This window comes from Vanellus vanellus (genome assembly GCF_965231255.1).
Source record: "Vanellus vanellus genome assembly, chromosome: 18".
In the NCBI taxonomy this organism is placed as follows: Eukaryota; Metazoa; Chordata; class Aves; order Charadriiformes; family Charadriidae; genus Vanellus; species Vanellus vanellus.
The window spans coordinates 570,341-589,827 of record NC_138923.1 but is presented as its reverse complement, the minus strand read 5'-3'; the positions used below and the strand labels follow the sequence as shown (position 1 = coordinate 589,827).

At 65.2% G+C, this 19,487-nt stretch overlaps 3 protein-coding genes across 3 annotated transcripts in view; 2 read left to right on the top strand and 1 right to left on the bottom strand.

Moving 5' to 3' along the window:
• Nucleotides 1-350: 350 nt before the first annotated feature.
• Nucleotides 351-4,767, top strand: LOC309679202 (POU domain, class 5, transcription factor 3-like; the record flags this gene model as incomplete). Its single annotated transcript, XM_082492461.1, has 5 exons — nt 351-848; nt 2,752-2,863; nt 3,308-3,438; nt 3,996-4,160; nt 4,439-4,767. 5 exons carry the CDS (start codon nt 351-353, stop codon nt 4,688-4,690), a joined length of 1,158 nt encoding a protein of 385 aa, XP_082348587.1. The 3' UTR covers nt 4,691-4,767.
• Nucleotides 4,768-8,182: 3,415 nt separating this feature from the next.
• On the bottom strand, nt 8,183-9,477 carry FUT7 (fucosyltransferase 7; the record flags this gene model as incomplete). The annotated part of the gene is made up of 1 exon (XM_082492823.1): nt 8,183-9,477. One exon carries the CDS (start codon nt 9,475-9,477, stop codon nt 8,434-8,436), a length of 1,044 nt encoding a protein of 347 aa, XP_082348949.1. The 3' UTR covers nt 8,183-8,433.
• A 7,063-nt stretch (nt 9,478-16,540) lies between these two features.
• The window catches only part of ABCA2 (ATP binding cassette subfamily A member 2), a gene marked incomplete at both ends in the record, with an annotated part of 33,209 nt that continues 30,262 nt past the window's right edge, over nt 16,541-19,487 (top strand). The window contains one exon of the mRNA XM_082492535.1: nt 16,541-16,606. Coding sequence (XP_082348661.1) covers nt 16,541-16,606 — 66 coding nt within the window. The remainder of the gene's footprint in view (nt 16,607-19,487) is intronic.

Genomic DNA, 19,487 nt, shown 5'->3' with positions numbered 1-19,487 from the left:
CACCGAGCACCCCCGAGCTACGCGGGGGGGTGCAAGACTCCGCAGCGGGGTCCCTCGCCGGACCCCGGCTCTCTCCTCCCGCGCCCCGAGGGGACGGGTGCGCCCACCTCCCATCGCCCCTTGCCCCCGGGTGCCCCCCCCTCGCCCCCACCCCGGGGATCAAGTTCACGCCCGACCCACCGATGTGGGGCCAATGGGGCCGGGGCCTATTTCCATACGGCCCGGCCCGGCCCGGCCCGGCCCCGCCGCCCTCACAGACCCCGGCGGCGCCGCAGCAGGGAGGCAGCGGCCGGCGGGCGGCCGGGCCGAGCCCCGCAGCCCCCACATGGAGCCCTAGGGCGGCGGGCAGCATGTTCAGCCCGGACGGGGGGCTGCCGGCCGCCCCCTTCGGCCTCCTGCCCGACGCCGGCCCGCCCTTTCCCCGCGGCGGCTTCGACGGGGCGGCCGCCCAGCCGCTCTTCTTCTCGCCCTTCGCCGCCGAGCCCGAGGCCGCCCGCGACCCGCAGCCGGCCCGCGCCTGGCTGCCCCCTCCCGCCGGGCCGCCCGCCAAGGCGGAGGCTCGCCCGGGCCGGCCCTGCCGCCAGCCCTCGCCCGAGCCCCGCGCCGCCGGTTGCTGCGGGCCGGCTTGGCCCGCACCGCCCTGGGCCGGGCCCGCCGCCCCCAACGCCGCCAACGCCGCCCTGCCCGGCCCGCCCTTCCCCGGCCCCGCCGCCGCCGCCTTCCCCGGCCCCCAGCTCTGCCCCGCCGCCCTGCAGCCGGGCTCCGGCGGCCTCTCCGGGCTGGGCAGCAGCGGTAGCTCCAGCGGCGCCGCCAGCGAGGGTGGACACTCCAGCGACAGCGGCGACGAGGTGAGACCCGACGGGACGGGCTGCCCTGCCCCGCTGCCCTCCGCCCTCGGAGGTACCGCGCTCCCCTCCGCGCCCCTGTGCCCTGCGGAGGCGGGGAGCGGAGCCTGGGCTCGCTGCCGTGCCGCCCCGTCGGGGCGAGAAGCCGCCTGGCCACCCCCGGGCATCGCCGGCTCGGCCCGGGCTCTGCCACGCAGGGACCCGCCGATGCCCTCCTTCCTGCCTGTCCCCTCCGCCCGCTGCCTCTGGGAGAGGCCTTAGATCGGCCCGACGTGTCCCAGCGCTGGGGCTCGGCCCGGCTGGTTGGAGGGAGCGCCTCAGGCAGTCTGCTTTGGGGTGAGAAAGGTGGTTTTGGGAGAGCAGTTTTCCACTTGTGTGGACCGTTCCCATATACGCGATGCCGTGTGGCCGTCCCTCCTACATGATGTTGAAGCCCGGCTCGGGGCCATGCATGGGACAGACAGCGCGCTCCCCCCCCCGCCCCGGCTCTGCCCCATCGCGGTCGGGCTCCTGACAGCCCCCTCGGCCGTACGGGGACGGCGGCCGCTTCCCCGGCCGGGGCTCCGCGGGCACCGACGGCTGCCGGGACTCGGGCAGAACCAGCCCGGAGGCGTGGGGGGGGGAGGCTCGGGGGGTGGCCACGGTAGTTATCAGCGTGACTGAGCGCAGTATTTGGGGTTTGGTTTAAATATTTTTAAATCTTGGCATAAATTCAGCCCGTCCCTCCCAGGCAAACACGCCTCGGGGGCAGCAGCGGCAGATGATGCCGGGGTTTGTTGCAAGGTTCCTGCGAGCTGCTGCGGGTGCGTTGGGTGGGATTGTGCGGAGCTGTGCCGGGTAACGTGCCGTGGGGGTTCAGGAGCTCTCCCACGCACGCCCCGATGGGAGCGGGGGGATGCGCGTCCCCCGGGTGGCGGACTGCCGCGCTGGGTGGGGGTCAAGAGGAACGGGTTTCCGCGGCTGAGCGCGGGTGGGGGTGGTGGGGGTGAGGGTTCCCCGTAGGAGGGATGCTCCCGGGCTTCTTGCTGCCGATATACGCCAGGAATTAAAAGCCGAGATTTCGTGGCGGGAGGGACGTCTGTAAAATCCAAAATTGCGCTGCAAATGTGGAAACGGGTAAAAAGATTGCAAAATGCCCCCGCAGCAGTTGACGGCTGCGGTGCAGGGAGGAAGGGAAGCCCCCGGGTAAGCAGCTTTCCAGAGGAGAAAGGGATTTTTTTTTTGTTTGTTTGTGGCGAAGTGTTTGAAGCCCATTGGAGTCGCGGGCGGTTTCATCGTTCGCTTCGTCTGAGCCTTTTCACTTGCCCTGGCCACAGGCGGGAGAGGGGCTGGCGAGGGGCTGCCCCGTGCCCGGGAGCCGTGGGGAGGTGGGTGCCCACACCCCGGGATAGGAGAGCCCGTGGGGACGTGTCGCGGGGCGGTGGTGGGGCCATCGGCTAATGCGGCCATCACTGCTGCCTCTGGTCAGGCCACGAGGCTCTGAGCCCGGGGGCAGAGGGAACATTCCCAGGGCACGTTAGGGCAGATCAGGAGCTCAGGATGCTCCTGGCACCTGCTTTCTGTCCCCGGGTCCTTGTGCCACGCTGGGCCTCTGCCATGCAAGTGTGGTGTGAGGTGGGGTGGTGTGGCATGGGTGGGAGGGGGGGCTGTCCAGGGGTCCTGCGTGGGGCAGGGTGGGGTGGATGCACTTTGGGGTCTCTGAGCAGAGCCCCTTGTTCAGGGGTTGGGGAAAACCCTTCTGCCACCTGCCCCATCGCTCCAAGGACCCCATCGCCCAGAGGGGGCAGCGGCTAGAGGGTGTCGGTGCTGCCACGGGCTCAGCTGAGCACTCTCCTCTCCCCGACCCCGCTCTTGGCAGCCCCTGGGCGCGAATGTCCCCTCTCAAGTTTATCTCTGCCCCTGCCAGGATGCGCCAACCTCGGAAGAGCTGGAGCAGTTCGCCAAGGACCTCAAGCACAAGCGCATCATGCTGGGCTTCACCCAGGCTGACGTGGGGCTGGCTCTGGGCACCCTCTACGGTAAGAGGCCGGTGAGGGTCCCCGTCCCGTTCCCCCCCCCCCCCACACACGCCTTAGGGGTCCCCATCTCTCCCCCCACGCCCGGGGGGAAGGGAGAGGCCTGGGAGGGGGATGGAGCACCCGGGCAATGGAGATCTGTGCTCCTTAACGACCTGCAAAGGAGGCGGTGAGCACCACCCCCAGGGCTCCTGGGGCTCCCCAGCCCTGTTAAGTACTCGCTCAAGCTGGAAGGGTTTGATAACAAGAAACTGGTTTGAAATAGCTACAGCTTCTTATTGAAGAGTGTTTCGGTGCTTTAAATGCCTTTCGTGATCCCCCATCCCCAGGGACAGGGGATGCTAGAGGGGGGGAGGATGCTGGGGGGATCCTGGCTGGGGGGGGGGGGCCATCCATCCCCCGGTGCGGGGGCAGGAGCGGGGTGTGATGCCCTGCCTGCCCGCGCAGGGAAGATGTTCAGCCAGACGACCATCTGCCGCTTCGAAGCGCTCCAGCTCAGCTTCAAGAACATGTGCAAGCTGAAGCCGCTACTGCAGCGTTGGCTCAACGAGGCGGAGAACACGGACAACATGCAAGAGGTACGGGGCTGGGGAGGGCCGGGAGGCGGGGGCGCCGCACACCACCAAGGCATCAACCTGCAGCTTCTCCCTTTTACACGTGCTTTTTAGGAGAGAAAAAAGGTGTCCTACGCCACAGCAGCATCTTGCTGCCATGGCTTCAGTCTGGTTGTAGGGGGAACCACTGGGTATCGCCTTCTGCCAGGCTGGGGGAGCCCAAATTCCCCCACCCGCACCTTGTGACGCCTGTGGCAGCTCCTGTCTCAGAGCAGCCAGATCCTCCTGGAGTCTCACAAAAGGTGGAGGTGCCGCTTGCTGCTCCCTGGGGAGCCTGGAGGGATGCTAGGAGACGTGTCCACCCCACCACGCCCCCCCCCGGCCCCTCCCGCATCAGCTTACAGGCACTGCTGGGACACTGGGAATGGCCCCAGTAGCAGTGGGGTGACAGTGGACAGTCACGGGGACAAAGCCTGTCCCCATCCCTCCCAGACCTCTGCCGCCAGTCACATGTGTGTCCAGAGCCTGGTGGGGCATTGCCAGCCCTGTGACCAAGCATGTGGCCTCTCTTGTGCTTCCAGATGTGCAATGCGGAGCAAGTGTTGGCCCAAGCCCGGAAGAGAAAACGCAGGACCAGCATCGAGACCAACGTGAAGGGGACGCTGGAGAGCTTCTTCCGCAAGTGCGTGAAGCCCAGTCCCCAGGAAATCTCCCAGATCGCCGAGGACCTCAACCTGGACAAAGATGTACGTTGGGAGGGTTTGCAGGGTGGGTGCCCAAACGGCTGCGGTGTCTGAGCATCCGCATCAGGCCAGTTCAATACTGGGAGCTGTGGGAGAGTGGCAAGGGCTGGTAGCCATCATCAGCCTGTCTCAGCCCAGCCCCTGGAGGAGCTGTGGCGGGGAAAATGCTGTGCTGGTGGGTCAGGGTGCCGTGCAGATGCCACCAGTAGAAGGGTCTCCTTGTCACCCGCACGTCGCCACGGATCACCCCCTCACCCTTCCCTGTCTCCCCTCCCTCGCAGGTGGTCCGGGTCTGGTTCTGCAACCGGCGTCAGAAAGGCAAACGGCTGCTGCTGCCCTTCGGCAACGAGGCGGAGGGAGTGATGTACGACATGAACCAGTCCCTGGTGCCCACCGGTCTGCCCATCCCGGTGACATCCCAGGGCTACAGCCTGGCGCCCTCCCCGCCCGTCTACATGCCACCCTTCCACAAAGCTGAGATGTTTCCTCAAGCGATGCAGCCTGGGCTCTCCATGAGCAACAGCAGCCACTGAACCGGGGGCTGCGGGGGCCGGCAGCGGTGCTGGGCTGGCTTGCTGGGGGCAGCTTCGCCCCGAGAAGGCACGGGCACGGGCACAGCCCCTCTCCCGGGGCCTGCCTGGGCACTCGCTGGGCTGCCTTGGGGCTTTTGGGGTGCGAGGGGCAGGGGAAGGGCTGGGAGCCTGGCATGGGGATGGTGCCTGCTCTCTGTGGTTGCTCCCAGCCCTTCCCAGTTAGGCGACTTTACTAGTCCCAGCAGTGTCAGCCCCGCTCCCATCTCTCCTGGGGGGCAGCTGCTCCTGCCCCACTGCACCCCCACTGAAGCCACGTGTGCCCGGGGCGCTGAGGGGAACTGCCTGCGCCCAGCCCCAGCTCAGCCGAGCCGCTCTCATGCAAGACCCGCAAAAAAGTATTTTTTACATTTTGGGGGGGAGTGAGGGGGTGGGGGGTGGGGGGGAGGGGGGTGGTTTTATTATTTTTTTTTTTTTTTAAATGGCTTTTGGTTGTAGTTTTTTAAAAAGTAAAAATCTTTGTAGTGATTCCTAGTTTCCCAGGTGCCCCCTCCCTGTCACGTAGAGCGGGGCTGGGGGCGCTGTGCCCAGGGCCGGGGTCCCCGGCAGCTCTGCCCACCCTCCGGGCAGCTGGGGCGAGCCGAGGTCCAGCGCGTGGGGCTGGAGGTGAACCCTCGCAACCCCAGCCGCCTTTCGCCTCACCGTGCAGGAGAGCTTCACCCATCCGTGGGCAGGCTGGCCGGGCTCATTTTGGGGTGGTGGCGGGGATCCTCCCCGGCCCTTGTGCCCAGCATCACCCCAGGTCCCCCGTGTCCTCTCCACTCCAGCCGTTGTCCCTCTGCCCCAGCCTGGCTGCCCAGGGACCATCTTTCCCCAAGGGGGTTCCCAGCCCAGGGGGGCCGACACCGTCCTGTCCGTGCTGCTAGCACCCCTGTGCCTTTGAGCCTGCTGTAGTTGATGATGATTTTTTTTATTACTTTTTTTTTTTTCCTAATCACATTCCGTCTGGCAATTAAATAAATCTCAGTTCTTTGGGGCATGAGAGCGAGTTAACCCTTTCCTTGCCTCCTTTGCATGCCTGCTCCTGCACGGTACCAGGCAGCCTTGGTGGCGTGGATTTGGCTGCGTGTGGGGGCACAGCGGGGGCTGGACCAGTGCACCCAAATAGGGCTGACCCGTCCCTGTCATGCCACCGACATCCCGCTCTTGGCTGCCTGCAGCCCGGCCCACCACCAGGAGCGGTGGCAGCTTTGCCCTGGGGGGACACCAGCTTGTAGGGACTGCCCTCCCAAATCAGAGATGGTCAGGAGTGGGGGGGGGGGGGGGGAGAGCGGCATCACCTTCCACCCGGTTTGAGCTGTTTTTTCCATAGCTGCTTTTGGGAAGGGTGGAAGCCTAGCGGGATCTCACAGGCTGCTCCAGCCCCAGGGTGGGCAGGGGACAGGTGGGAGAAGCCTGGGCTGTCCTTGCCATGGGGCTGCCAGTGTGGCACCGGTGGGCGAGGAATGCTCCCGCGTGTCACGGTGGCCACGCCGGGTGGTGCCAGCCCGGCTGGGAGAAGCAAGCGTCTGGGGATGACACCCCGGTCTTCGGGCCACCGCCTCTGCAGCCTGGTTTGCCACCAGCCTGTGCCCCCGAGGGATTTTGCCCCTGAGCAGAAGCAATGAAACGACCAAGCCTGTAGGGAAACTTCTGAAAAGCCCCTTTTTCAGCTCGGCTGCTAGTAAAGGATGGGTTTGTGCTCGGGCTGGCCTGCAGCCTTGCTCCCGCGGGCCAGGCAGGAGCGGGGTCACTGCAGGCAGCTGCTGGCGGGGCACCGCGGACCCCGCAAAGGCTGGGGGGGCACACCGGGGCGGGCGCCAGCCCCGTGGGGCAGGATCCCCTTGGCTCGCCCCGTGTCTCTGCTTGCTCCCCAGTGCCTTGGGTGCCCAGGGCTGTGTCCCTGCCTGCTGGCAGGGTGGGGACGCAGCCAGGCACGGCACCCACTGGAAACTGCCCCCCCTCTCCTCCCCTCCATGGCTGCCTGGCACTTTTGGTGGGTGGGCTGGGGGTGCTGGGTGCTGGATCGGTAGCAGAAAGCCTGGGAAGGATGTTGCCTCCTTGAGGTTTGCTTCTCCACATTTCCACCACCGTCTGATTTCCCACTCCAGCAAAAGGCCAGCCCGGCCAGAGCCCCAGCACCCTGCAGGACCCCCCCACACCCCTACCCCAGCGCCCGGCCCACGGGCGCTCAGAGCCCCTCCTGCTCCATTTTCAGTTGACCCAGAAGACAAAACGGAACGGAAGTGGGAAGCCACAGAAATCAGAAGAGCGTGGCGTGCCCGTAACTGCAACTCGGCGAGGGCTGGGCTGGGGACACGGTGAAGCGGCAGCCCGGGGCAGGAATGTCCCGTCTGCTGAGGGGGTGTCACCACGTGCCTGCGCCCCACTGCACCCCGGGCACAGGGAGCAGGTCCCAGAGGGCAGCAGGCAGCTTGTGGGGTGGCAAGGGTGAGGTTGGGCGACTTTGGGGCTGCCGTGAGGGAAACCGGGGGAAACCTGTGACAAAATAAGGCGTTTATATCAGGGGGTTGACAGCACCAAGTCAAGCGGCCCAGAGGAAGGCAGGGATGGAGCAGTCGTGTCACACCCCCCCACCCCGGTCCCATCACCCAGCCCTGACATCTGCACTGATCCCAGACGGGTGCTCTCCCCCGGGGTGTCTGGGCATTGCCCCTGCCCGGGGCACAGGGGGGGTGTGCTGCAGGGCGCCCACTGCGCAGGATGCTCTCCATGCAGCGTGCCCACAGCAGAGGGGTCTCTCTGTGCAAGGTCTGCGTGGTGCGGGGTGCCCACGGTGCAGCGTGCCCTCCAAGCAGAGAGCCCACGGCGCGGGGTGCGTGCGCAGCGCAGGGTGCGCCGGGGCTTGGCAGTGCCAAGGGCACACAGAGAAGGATGCCGGTGCCGCAGGGTGCCCAAGGGACCAGGTTTGCTCTGGGCTCGCTGTGAGGCTCCGGACGCCACCGCCTCACCGGCTTCCTGCCGCAGCAGGGCAGGCGTGCCGACAAGGGAGTGAGAAACCGCAGCATCCCTCTCTGCCTTGGCCTGGCACTGAGCAGGCTGAGATTGCTCTCGAGAGCATCCTGTGTCCTGCCGGTCATCACCGGCACGGTGACACCCACAACTCGAGAGTGGGGGTGTGGGGGGGAAATGGGTGCTGCTGGGCTGTGCCAGGAAGTGGCGGAGCAGAGGTTGTGCTCTCGGTGCCTGCCGCAGGGCGCTGCCCCCCCAACCCCCCACCCCCCCGGGCTGCCCTGAGCTCGGCTCCTCCACATGCCACCATGGGGCCTCTGCCACCGGGGCTTTGCCACTCAGCAGACCGTGCTGGGGGGACACATGGAGCAATTGCAGGGGAAGGTTGGGGAGCCCTGAGCTCTCCCGGCAGCCCCCCCTGGCCCTGCCCAGCCCCTGTGCCGCAGGCAGAGCATCTGCAGCGCTGTGGCTTTTATTTCCAGAGCACCCTGGCGAGGTAGGTCAGCATCGGGTCTGGGGGTGGGGGGGTTAGTCCCGTTTTGCAAGAAATTAAGTCACGTGGAGTTGCTCAAGGTCCCAGTGTGGCAACAGCCGGACTGGGAGGAGATGCCAAGGCTCCCGCATCCCTCCCTGCCCCATGTCCTGATCTGTAGGAGGGTGCCCCACGCTCCCCCCACCCCAGTATCCTCTGCTCAGATGTGTCCCTGACGGTCCCAGCACAGACCAGCCCCGCGTTAGGTGTTGAACCAGCTCTCCAGGTCAGGATAGACACGGCCGCGGGGCAGGCTGGGGTAGGCGGTGCAGATGGTGCAGATCCTCTCCCTCCAATCGGTATAGAGCTTCACGCTGTACCTCTTCTGCCAGGTGAAGAACTGCCGGTAGCGGCTGGAGTTCATAGTCTTCAGGAAGGTGGCCAGTTCTGCCAGGGAACCAAAGTCATCGACGTGAATGAAGGAGTCTGCAGGAATGAACTGCTCATAGTTGGCCCGGGGTGGCCCCAGCACCACAGGCACAGTGCCGGCCATCAGCGAGTTCCTCCAGAGCTTCTCAGTGATGTAGTCCTGGTGGATGGAGTTCTCAAAGGCCAGGTAGAACTTGGACTTGGATGTCGTTGGCAAGAGGCAGTCCTTGCAAAGAGGCTTTTTGTTTGCTTTCCCGTATATGTTCACGTGGAGGTACCTGGAGAGGTTTTTGTAGACTTCAGCTCTTTTCTGAGTCCTGTGGTAGTTGCTGATAACCCAGGACACCAAGTTGGTCTTTGTGGGGATGTTCACAGTGGCTGACAGGTTTGGCACAAGCTTGCCATAGGGGATGAAGATGTCTGAGTCCTGTCTGTAGGTCATCACCCAGTTGAAGGTCTGGTTCCATCCTGCTAGAGCTTTAGTGTTGGAGGGGGATTCCAGGGAAACCCACACCCAGTTCTGCCCTGGTGGCCTCTCCTTGGGCAGCCTGTCCCTGCCGGGCTGCAGTCTGGCGTGGGGGAACACCACCACGTTTGCCTGGCCCAGGAGCTGCCGCTCTGTGGTGAGCCAGCAGCCTGTGATGCCGTACAGCTCACGGCAAACGTCCCCGCTGATGTTGGGGACCTGTTTCGAGGGCCATTTCCACACCAGGACCACCAGCGGCTCAGTCTGCTTGGGGGCTTCTCCAGAGACCTCAGAGGGGTTGAGGAAGTACCTCAGGTTCCAGAGGATGGTTATAAACACCCCAGCGGTGACAACTGCCTTCACGCTGGGCCGGCCCCACAGCCGCCGTGGCAGCGGTGATGCCCGGGCCATGATGCTGGGCTGGCTGTCACCTTCTCGGGTGACAGAGCTGATGCCTGGGAGAGAGGAGAGAACACCAAGGGCCGTTAGCTCAGCTTGCCAGGGCTGAGGGGTGTTGGGGAGGCACTGGGGAAGGAGCGGATGGAGAAAGACCTTCTCCACAAAACCTGAGCCCCATAATCACCCCTGGACCCTCTGTTGGCTCTCATCTCCCCCCAGGGTCTCCTGTGCACCTGGTGTCACCCTACAGTGGCTTTTGTGTCACCCTTCTGTGGTCCCCAGTGTCCCCCCAGGGCAAGCAGGGATGCTGCCAAAGGGGGGCACAGAGCTGATGGGCAGCAGCCATCCTCCCACCCCCCCAACTGCCCGGCACCGCTCCCCAGTACATGCATGAGGGATGCGGTCCTTGGTACTTGCTCCGTGCCTCAGTTTCCCCACCTGACAAACAGCCGCGGTCCCCCTCCACCCTTCTCACTTTGCCTGGGGCGGGTCAAGGCTGAAATGCATCCAGCCTTGCTGCAGCCAGGCTCCGAAGAAAAGTGCCTGAGGGTTTGCAGGATGGGGCCACACAGCAAAAGGTGAGGGGGAACACGCTGAGTCCTGCCTGAATAACCCCACGGTGAGACCCCAGCTACAAACCACAGTGTCCCGGGGAGTGACTGGGAAGTCCGAAACCCCGCTCAGGGCCGGACTGGGGAGTTCTGCCTGAGAAGTGCTCCTTCACTCCAGCACCTTCCTACGGCGATGGCAGGGCTCTCCCCAGCCACCGAGGGCGCGGGGACCCCAAGCAGGCTGGGACCTTGCAGCCTCCCCGGACACTCGTATTTTATTCTCGGGGTGTCACAGATGGCCGGTGCCCTGCGGGCAGGGCAGGCGGAGCAGCGCACGCAGGGAGCCATTTGGGGCTGCACAGCCTGCAGGCGTATGGGAACGCCAGCCATGAGATGCCGGTCCCGATACGGTGCCCATCTGCCTGCCTCAGGCCTCTGCTGGCGGTGGCGTGCTTTAACCAGCAGCACTGATGGGAACAGAGAGCGGTGGCGGGCACAGCGAGGGGGACGCTTGGCCGGGCTGAGGACTGGCCGCCAGTTCAAGCCCACCCGGGAGTGCCGGTCCTAGGCACAAGGCTCAGTGCCCGCGGGCTGCCCACGGCATTCGGTGCCAAAGGCAGTTTCCCTTTTGAGGTAACCTCTGAAAACACATCGGGCTGCCCGAGCCCCGCTGCCAGCCAGAGCTGTGAGGGTTCCTCCACAATTTTGGAGCCTCCTGGAAAGCAGTGCCCTGCTTTGCCACCTCAGCCACTGAGGCTTTGCTGTGAAAAATCCCTTCCCTGCCTCAGCCCGCTCCGTCCGTCCTGCTAAAATACACGAGCTAAGTTTAGGCTCCAGAAGAAACTGGCATCCGAAGCAGGGAGGGTTGGGAAAGCTTTGCCAGCTCCCTGCACCTCACGCCGGTGTTCGGAGTCCCTCTGCCAGCCGGCCCCTGGCAGCGGGGATGCTGCGCCTGTTTTCAGGATGCTCGAAAGGGAACACCCGGCTCCGGCAGTGCCAAGAGCCGACCTGTTTCTCAGCCCCTCTCCCCACAGTGGCCAGCGGTGCGGAGCTCAGACTTACCGGGGAAGGGCTGGCGCGGCGGCGTGCGAGGTGCCTGCGTGTGTCTGCCAGGGCAGCTGCCGGCGCTGGGTTGGGGCACTCGAGGGCTTCCTCTTTTCTGCGGTTTTGCCTCGTCCTGGCCCCACAGCAGGTCCTTCCTGCTGCACGTGGCAGCCGGCACAGCCCTCTCCCAGCACTTCCCCTGTGCCGCCTGGGCAGCGATGTGACCCACGGCTGGGTGCGTGCCCTGGGGGTGGGTGCATGCCCATGGCCGGGTGGGTGCCCCACGGCTGGGTGGGTACCCCGTGACTGGGTGGGTGCCCCACGGCTGGGTGGACACCCCATGGCCTGAATGGGTGCCCCACAGCTGGGTGGGTGCCCTCTGGCTGAGTGGGCATCCCATGGCTGGGTGGGGGCCTCATGGCTCGTGCATGTCCCATATCTGAGAGGGTGCCCCACGGCTGGCTGCATGCCCCATAGCAAGGTGGGTGCCCTGTGGCTGAGTGGGTGCCCCACAGCCGTGTGAATGTCCCATGCCTGGGTGGGTGCTACATGGCTGAGCGTGCACTCAGATGCGCGGGTGCCTGGTGGCTGGTGCATGCCCTGTGACTGCCCCATGGCTGGGTGCTGCACGTGGCAGGGTGCATGTCCTCCGGCCGGGCGTGTGTCCCTTGCCAGCGTGGGACGCAGTTGCTCAGTGCATGCCCCATGGCAGGTGCTGCCCCATGGCAGTGCCTTGGCAACCCCGGGAAAGGCTCCTTTGTGTCACAAGCTCTGTGCTTGTGCATTCCTAGGTGATTCACCCACCAGCCTCCGGCCGGGCTGCGGCTCCCTGGCCAAAGTGCATGTGGCCCCATGCAGGATTTCAGTTCCCAAAAGGGGTTTCACAGGTGCCAGGTTTGAAACCAAGCCCAAATCCTGGCTTCTTTCTGCCACGTGCCTCTCCTGTCCCAGCTGCCAGCCCAGAGCCCTGATGCACGGGCTGGGCTGCAGTTTTCCAAGATACCCGTCCCCCGTTTGCCTGCCAGAGTCGTGGCATTGCAGGGGGTAAAGCTGCCCAGCGGGGGCCGTGCTGAGCGCATGGGACAGCTCTGCTAGCTTTGTGCCAAAGAACACCCCACAAACAGTCTTTTGCTGAGACCACTAATACATCATCATCATCATCATCATTATTATTATTATTATTATTATTATTCTCAAAAGCAGGACTCTCAGGTCTGGCTGCACACCCCTGGCACACACAGCTCCCTCTGATATCACCCATGAGCAGCTGAACAGTGCGATGCTCATTCATCTCAGACTGGAACCAGGTGCTCCCTCAGCATCTGCTGCCATCCACAGCAGAGCTGGTGGGGATGGAGGGGAGTGTCAGCCCCAGAGCCTCAGGCGGGCACTGCCACCCATGGCCGTGGGCTATTCCCTCTCGGCGGGTGCTGGGAAGGAGCCGGTGCCTTGCCAGGGCTTGTGTGCCGGGGGTTCACACGCCCTGCCTGTGCTGGGACGGGTGCAGGCAGGGCCCTGCTCTCAGCCTCACCAAGGTGCCCCCCATCTGCCACCCGCAGCCTGGTTGAAAACAGGATGCCAGCCTGACTTTGGCTCCCACTGAGTCATCTTGCAACCGTCAGCTAAAGCAGCACCAGCAGCTCCTCGGTGCTGCCAAGCCCCGTGCACCTGCCCTGGCTGGGATGCTTTTTGCCAAAAGGGGAAGTGGGCACACGAGTGCCTCGGCAGCATCTGCATGGAGAGCTGCCTCGCGTGCCCGGGCTGTGGACCTGCCCCTCTCCCGCTCTGGCCATGCGCCCCTTTGTTTTCCTTGCTGGCATTGCTCTCTGGGCACCAAGACTCCCCCAAAGCCCTGGCAGGGGAAGAGAGATGGGGAAACTGAGGCAGCGGCAGGGAGGGGAGCCCCGCAGCGTGCAGCGCTGTCCCTGGCACTGGCAGGGGCACACACAGAGCTGGGGGTCCCCCGGGCTGGTCGAGCCCCCCTTGGATCTGCACCTCCCACTGCACCCTTGCTCCCGCTGGGTGCCCACGTCCTGGGAGCAAGAATGGTTGCAGCGCTGGTGGCAGTGCCGTGCCACCATGCCGGGGTGTACCAGGGCTCTGCAGTTACAGGGACGCCCTGGGAGCTCTGGGAGGCCAACAGCAGCTCTGGGGCTGGGTTGTTTTTCCTCCCCAGCCATATCCCCTGTTTCCTGTTATCTTTTCTCACCCCCTTTGTGCATTTCTTCCCCTGCATGATTGAGAGCCCAGATACCGGGCGCTGCACAGCCCGCAGGGCACCGTTCCCAGCCTGGTCTGCCCCAACCCCACCAGCTGCAGGCAGCACTCCCTGCCCAACCGGAGCTGCCAGCATCGTCCCCGCTGCTGTCCCCGTCCCCCCCTGCGCAGCTCTGGGGACTGGGGCCACACAGAAAGGGGCCGTTCCCCTCCACAGAGGACAGCGCTGGAGACAGCAGAGGCCACAAGGTTTCCACAGGGGATGTAGGATGGATGGCGGAGCAGGAAGGAACTTTTCCCTTGCACTTGCTGCTGTCACCCCCAGGTGCTGTCCCAGGACACCCCAGCAGCAGGGATGATGCCTGGGGGGTACTTGCGGCCAGTGGGTCTGGGCACCCTGACCCCCGCAGCCCACGGAGGCGGCAGCGTGATGCTGGAGGCTCAAAGCTGGGCTGTGAGCAGGGGCCAGTTCTGCCCACGTGTGCTGGGCAGGAGCCCCCAGTGCCCGGGGCCGGGGAATGGGACCATCGGGTAACAACAGTCAGCACCAGCGCAAACAGGGAGATTTGTGTGGGAGGGTGCTGCCATCTGCAGATGACCCCACACAGACGGGGGAGCTTGGCCATGGGGCGAGGTGACCTGAGAGGCACCCCTGAGAGGTGCTCAGGGCCCCGGGTCCACAGCAGAGATGGGCCAGCGGGTCTTTGGGGCTGTGCTGCCCCATGGCTCGCTGCTGCTGGGGCTGTCTCTTGCTGGCTCCTACCAGGGTTTCATGGTCATGCCAAGCAGAAGAGGAGCTGCGAAACTCAGTAAGACCCACCCAGGGGCAGCGGGAGGGAGGGAGGCAGGAGACCCAGGTCAGGGCTTTGAGCTCACGTTGCCCACGGCCCCAGCCATGATCCTCCCCACTGTGCCCCTGCGGGCTGGGGACCCATTCTGCTGCAGGGCAGGGTTTTGAGGTGTTTCCAATGTGGGCTGAGGACAACCCACATGCAATCCCCCAGGAGGAACCAAGGGTGCATGCATCCCTCCTTCCCCAGGGACCAACTAAAAGCCACCGCTGTAGCCAGGTCTGGGGTTGGTTGAACCCCCACAGACCAGCTTACCTCAACACCACACCTCTCTGGTATTTCAAAGCCGGAGAAACACCAATAAACCTCGGGGTCATGCTGGCGCAGCTGCCCTCGGGTTACTTGTGCTGGTGGGGTGCAGGTGGAAAGGGGCTGAGACAGCCCTGGCCATCATCCCATGCTCCGCTCCTCTCGACGCCAGGCGGCTCTGCTGCCCGCACGCCCTGCAGCCCTGCCAAAACTGCCGCCCTCCCTGGGGCACAGAGCCGGGGCTACGCTGTGCCTCTCCACCATCGCATCCCCCCCTCCCCCGGGCATCCCTTGTCCTCCCTCACCTCAGCACAATGTTTCGCCCAGAAGTTTTTCAAATAATGGTGCTTTGTGGAAGGACAAGGGGAGCTTTTGTTAGTGCCCGGGCAGCTGTCACAGAGCCTGCCCAAAACGCAGTCGCCCTTAGCAACACCCCTCAGGGCTGGGGCAGCCAAAGGAGTTACTCACAGCTCCTGGCTGCACTTGGCCCTGAAAGCAGCCCGGAGACAGAGATGGTTAAAGATAGCTGCAGGAGAGGAGAGCAATGAAAGAGAGAGGGGGTTACCAGGAGGGAGGGAGAGACAGGTCATGAAATGAAGAGAACCAGAGGGAGGGAGGGAGGGAGAGATGGATGGATGGATGGATGGGTGGATGAAAGCAAGGATGGAAGGAAGGAAGGATGGCTGGATGGAAAGAAGGATAGAAGGAAGGAAGGATGGAAAGATGGAAACTGCGTCCAACTCTGGATCCCCCAACATAAGAAGGACATGGACCTGGTGGAGCAGGTCCAGAGGAGGCCACAAAGATGCTGCGAGGGCTGGAGCCCCTCTGCTGTGAGGACAGGCTGAGAGAGTTGGGGTTGTTCAGCCTGGAGAAGGCTCTGGGGAGACCTTAGAGCCCCTTCCAGTATCTGAAGGGGGCCTACGAGAAAGCTGGAGAGGGACTCTTGATCAGGGAGGGGAGCGATAGGATGAGGGGGAATGGTTTTACACTGAAAGAGGGGAGATTTGGATTAGATACTAGGAAGAAATTCTTTCCTGTGAGGCTGGTGAGCCCCTGGCGCAGGTTGCCCAGAGAAGCTGTGGCTGCCCCATCCCTGAAGGTGTTCAAAGCCAGGTTGGACGGGGCTTGGAGCAACCTGGGCTGGTGGGAGGTGTCCCTGCCCGGAGCAGGGGGGTTGGAAGTTGGTGATCTTTAAGGTCCCTTCCAACCCAAACCATTCTATGGTTCAAAGTGTTCAAGGAAGGATGGCGAGAAGGAAGGACAGACAGAGAGCTGGCCTGGCTCAGTGCTTACTGCTGTTGAGGGCATCCTTCCCAGCCCTGGAGTCACGGCTGGGCTGGGGGAACAGCGTGCCGCAGGCAGGTTGGTCCCCTCCAAGAGCACATGTGGACACCCCACCACTTGTCAGTAGGATGGGTTGGGCAGGACCTGTGGGCAGCTGCGTCTGAGGAGGGCAGGCAGCAGCCAGCGTGTGGGGACAGCAATGCCACCCTCGCACGCAGACCCCCACAGCGATGGGCTCCCTGCTGCAGGTCTGTCCTGGAGGGGCAACGATGGAGGAGAGGCTCAGTCGGGGGGAACCTCTCCGTGTCTCCGGCTCGGAGAGGCGCAGGGGCCGCTCCGCTCCGGGGGCAGCTCCTGCGGACCGAGGGTTTCCCCGCCCCGGCACCTCCGCGGGGCAGGAGCCCCGCTCCCGGACAGGCCGTACCCGGGGAGAGGCGGGTGCCGCGGCGGCCTCCCCCCGCCGTGCCCGGGTGGCTCCGTGCCTCCGTTTCCCCGGGAGGGGCGGGATCCACTACGGAGCGGCAAATCCCCGGGGGCGAGGGCCGGACCACAGTGCTCTCCGGGCCAGGGGCCTGCCCGCGGGGCTCCGGGGTGGGCTGCGGGGACGCCCCGAGGCCCGGCCCCGGGCGCAGCGGCCCGGCCCGGCCCGGCGGTGCCTTTAAGGGGCGGTGGCGGCGGGGGGGCGGCTCTGGGCCGGGGGCGGCGCTGCGCAAGGCCGGGCCGGGCCGGGCCGGGGCTGGAGCCGGAGGCCGGCCCGCTCCCTCCCAGCCGGCTGCGGACAAAGGCGGCGGCGGCAGGGCATGGCAGTGGGCGGTGGGTGATCGGCGGAGCCGAGCCGGGGAGAGGGGGGTCCCTGCGGCGGGGCCGGGCCCGGCCATGGGGTTCCTGCACCAGCTCCATCTCCTGCTCTGGAAGAACGTGACGCTGAAGCGGCGCAGTCCGGTGAGTGGGGCGGGGGGCGGCCGAGGTGGGGGGCCGGGGCCGGGCGGGCGGGGGGCGGCGGTGCGGGCCCGGCCGTGTCCGCTCGCCGCGGGGGGGCGGGCAGCGTGGGCGCCGCCGGTCTGCGAAGCCCCGGAGCGCCCGCGGACCCCCGCGCCGTGCCCGGCTGCCGGCAGGTCGCCCCCCCACCCCACCCCGCCCCGGCTTGGGCCCAGCCCCTCCCCGGGGCAGCAACAGTTGGGTCTCTCCCGCCCCGCTCCCACGCCGTGCCCGTGGGGGAGTCCGGGGCCGTGGGCTGGGTGCCCACCCAACCCTTCGCCCTGTGCGGCGTCTCCCTTCCCCGCCACGGCCCAGACTCCCCGGGCACTCGCCAGCCCTGTCCCTGGTCCCCAGGGCCGCCCCTCCGGGCTGGGAGCCCTTTCCCCAGGCCCTCGGTATCCGCAGGCTATAAATAGGTTTCCAAATCCTATGTGGGTCAACGCTGCCCCTCCCCCGTGGCTGGAGAGGAGCTGCTCCCGCTCCCGGGGCCGAGGAGGGTGGGGGTCCCGGGGGCGCTGGTCCCCTCCCGGGGGTGGCAGAGGTGGCGGGGTCCGCTGGGGTCGCGGATCCGGTGTGTGAGCCCGCCCCGGCCTCTCCTGTACGGGGCGGGCGGGAGGTACCCCCGCAGGGACCCCGGCCCGCAGGGACCCCCGCGGGGACGCGGGCAGGGGGATGGGTGCGCTGGGCGCCGGGTATTTTTAGAGGGTGGGGGAGGGTAGGGAACTGCTGCTCCCCAGCTGGCGATGCTCTCTCCTCTTCCCCCTCCCAAATATCCTGCAGGCCTGATCCTGCCGGCTTTCCCTCGCCGGCAGCCTGCGAGCACCAGGCCCTGCTCTGCCCCGGCGGCCAGAGCACCCGGGGGGCCAAGGCGCGCCGTGCGGGTAGGTGCCCACTGCATGGGCAACCCCGCTGCCCCCAAAACGGGCCAGGGGGATGATATTCTTCGGCTGAGTCATCCCTCCTGAGTACAGCTGCGTGGCCACAGTGAGGGGCTGTGCCACAGACCCCTGCCCGCGAAGGTGAGCCGGTTGGCACAGCTATGCCCTGGCATCTGCTGGCCCTTGGCAACTGACCCGGACCTGCCCGCTGTGGCTGGTGGGGTTACAAACTGAGGGTGCACGTGTCTTTTTGGGGACCTGTTTCTCCTTGACCCTCCTCAGCCCCATGGGCAGCAGTGCGCTGTAGGAGGGTGAGGAGCCAGGCTCAGTCACCCCCATGTGTGGGGACTGTCACCGGAGTGCCCTGCTTGCTGCAGGCAAGGTGGCAGGGGAAGGACGAGCACCTCCTCAACCACCCAGCGATGCTGTGTGTGCATGGGACTTGCAGAGGACCAGCCATGTGCCAGGGTGCGACCTGCCCCCAGTGCCATGGGTACTCGTGGATTCAGTGCAGCCCCCAGGGCAGTCATGCCCTGAGGATGTGTGTGTCACCTACTTCCTCATGCTCCTGCTGCATGCAAATCCCAGCGTCACCTCATGCTCCCTGTCTGCACAGGGGTCATCATCCTGCCCGCTCCTGGGTGAGCGCTGCCCTCTCCCAGCAGCCCGGGAGCAGAGCTGCCAGCGCTGGCCAGCCAGGGCAGCGTTGGTCCCCGTGCCAGAGCCCAGCCTTGTACCTGTGCCGTGCTCTCTGGGGGTGGATCCCCCAGCGCAGCTCTGCCCTGGCCACCTCCAGATGTTTCACCAAGCGAAACCCGCCCTGTATCCCACTGGGCTGATCCTGCTGCAACAGGCAGAGGGATTGGAGCGGAGAGAGGGGATAAGCACGAGACCCCTCCCCTGCTGGGGGTCCACTTAGGGGGTTGCTGGGCTTCTCCCAGCCTCACAGGGAGCGTGGTGTGTGCCGTGCCCTTGCCCTGCCAGCAGTTGCCCGTTGGCACAGCCCCATGCAGTGGGGTGCTGCCCTGGGGTAGGTGCCGCACCATGGTGCGCTTTCCTCCCGGCAACATGCAGAGCAGTGGCCCCATTGCTGCGGGATGGGATGGGGAGCAGACACCTCGTGTTTGGCTGAGGGTGCTGGGCTGGGACTTGAGAGCTGGGGCCAGTTCTCTGCACTGCCTCTGAATGCTGGTGGCCGTGGGGGTGTTCCCATTGTCCCTGGCACCAGGGGTTGTTTGGGGAGCCACGTTGTAGTGAGGCACAGTGGTGGTTTTGGGACAGAATTTGTCTGCAGGCACTTGGTGAGGGTTTGGCTGATCCACTTGAGGACGGAGCAGTGGTGGGTACAGGGAGGCTGCATGTCTTAGAGGTGTGCTTCTGACCCAGGGTGCCACATGTCACCCACTTCTGAAACCCCCTTTGTCACCTGGCGAGGGTGATGGCTGGGCACTGTCTTGTGGCACCTCTGTAAGGTCTCGTGCCCAGCCTCTGGGAGCGTTGGACGTTGCCCAGTGAGGCTTCACTGTTCTTGGGGCTGCTCTGGCGTTTGGCTGTGATTTCATTCTTCCCAGGGCCAAAATTCAGGCAGGAACCTGAATGGGGTGATGGGGGTCTGAGCAGAACAGCATCAGCAGTACTTGGTGGAGGGAAGCCAGGGCTGTGGGTGCCCGAGGATGAGCACCCTGGGGTGTTGATGGCAGCCCTTGGGTGGTGCAGGCTGTGCCATCGTCTGTGTCACCTTGGCTGTGCTGGGACTGGGGTGGGCGAGCTCAGTGGTGTTTATTTTAAGGGATGGGCTCCCCAATGACTTTTTGGTAACTGGTTTAAACCTGCGTTGGATGTAAAATTAACAGGTAATCTCTCAAAAGTTAGGGCAGGCACAGTTCAGGGTATTCAGCCACCTTCCTTGTGGCTCTCTGAGCCCACGTTTGGGACAGGAAGGTGACCGCAGCTCTGAAGTGCTGGTG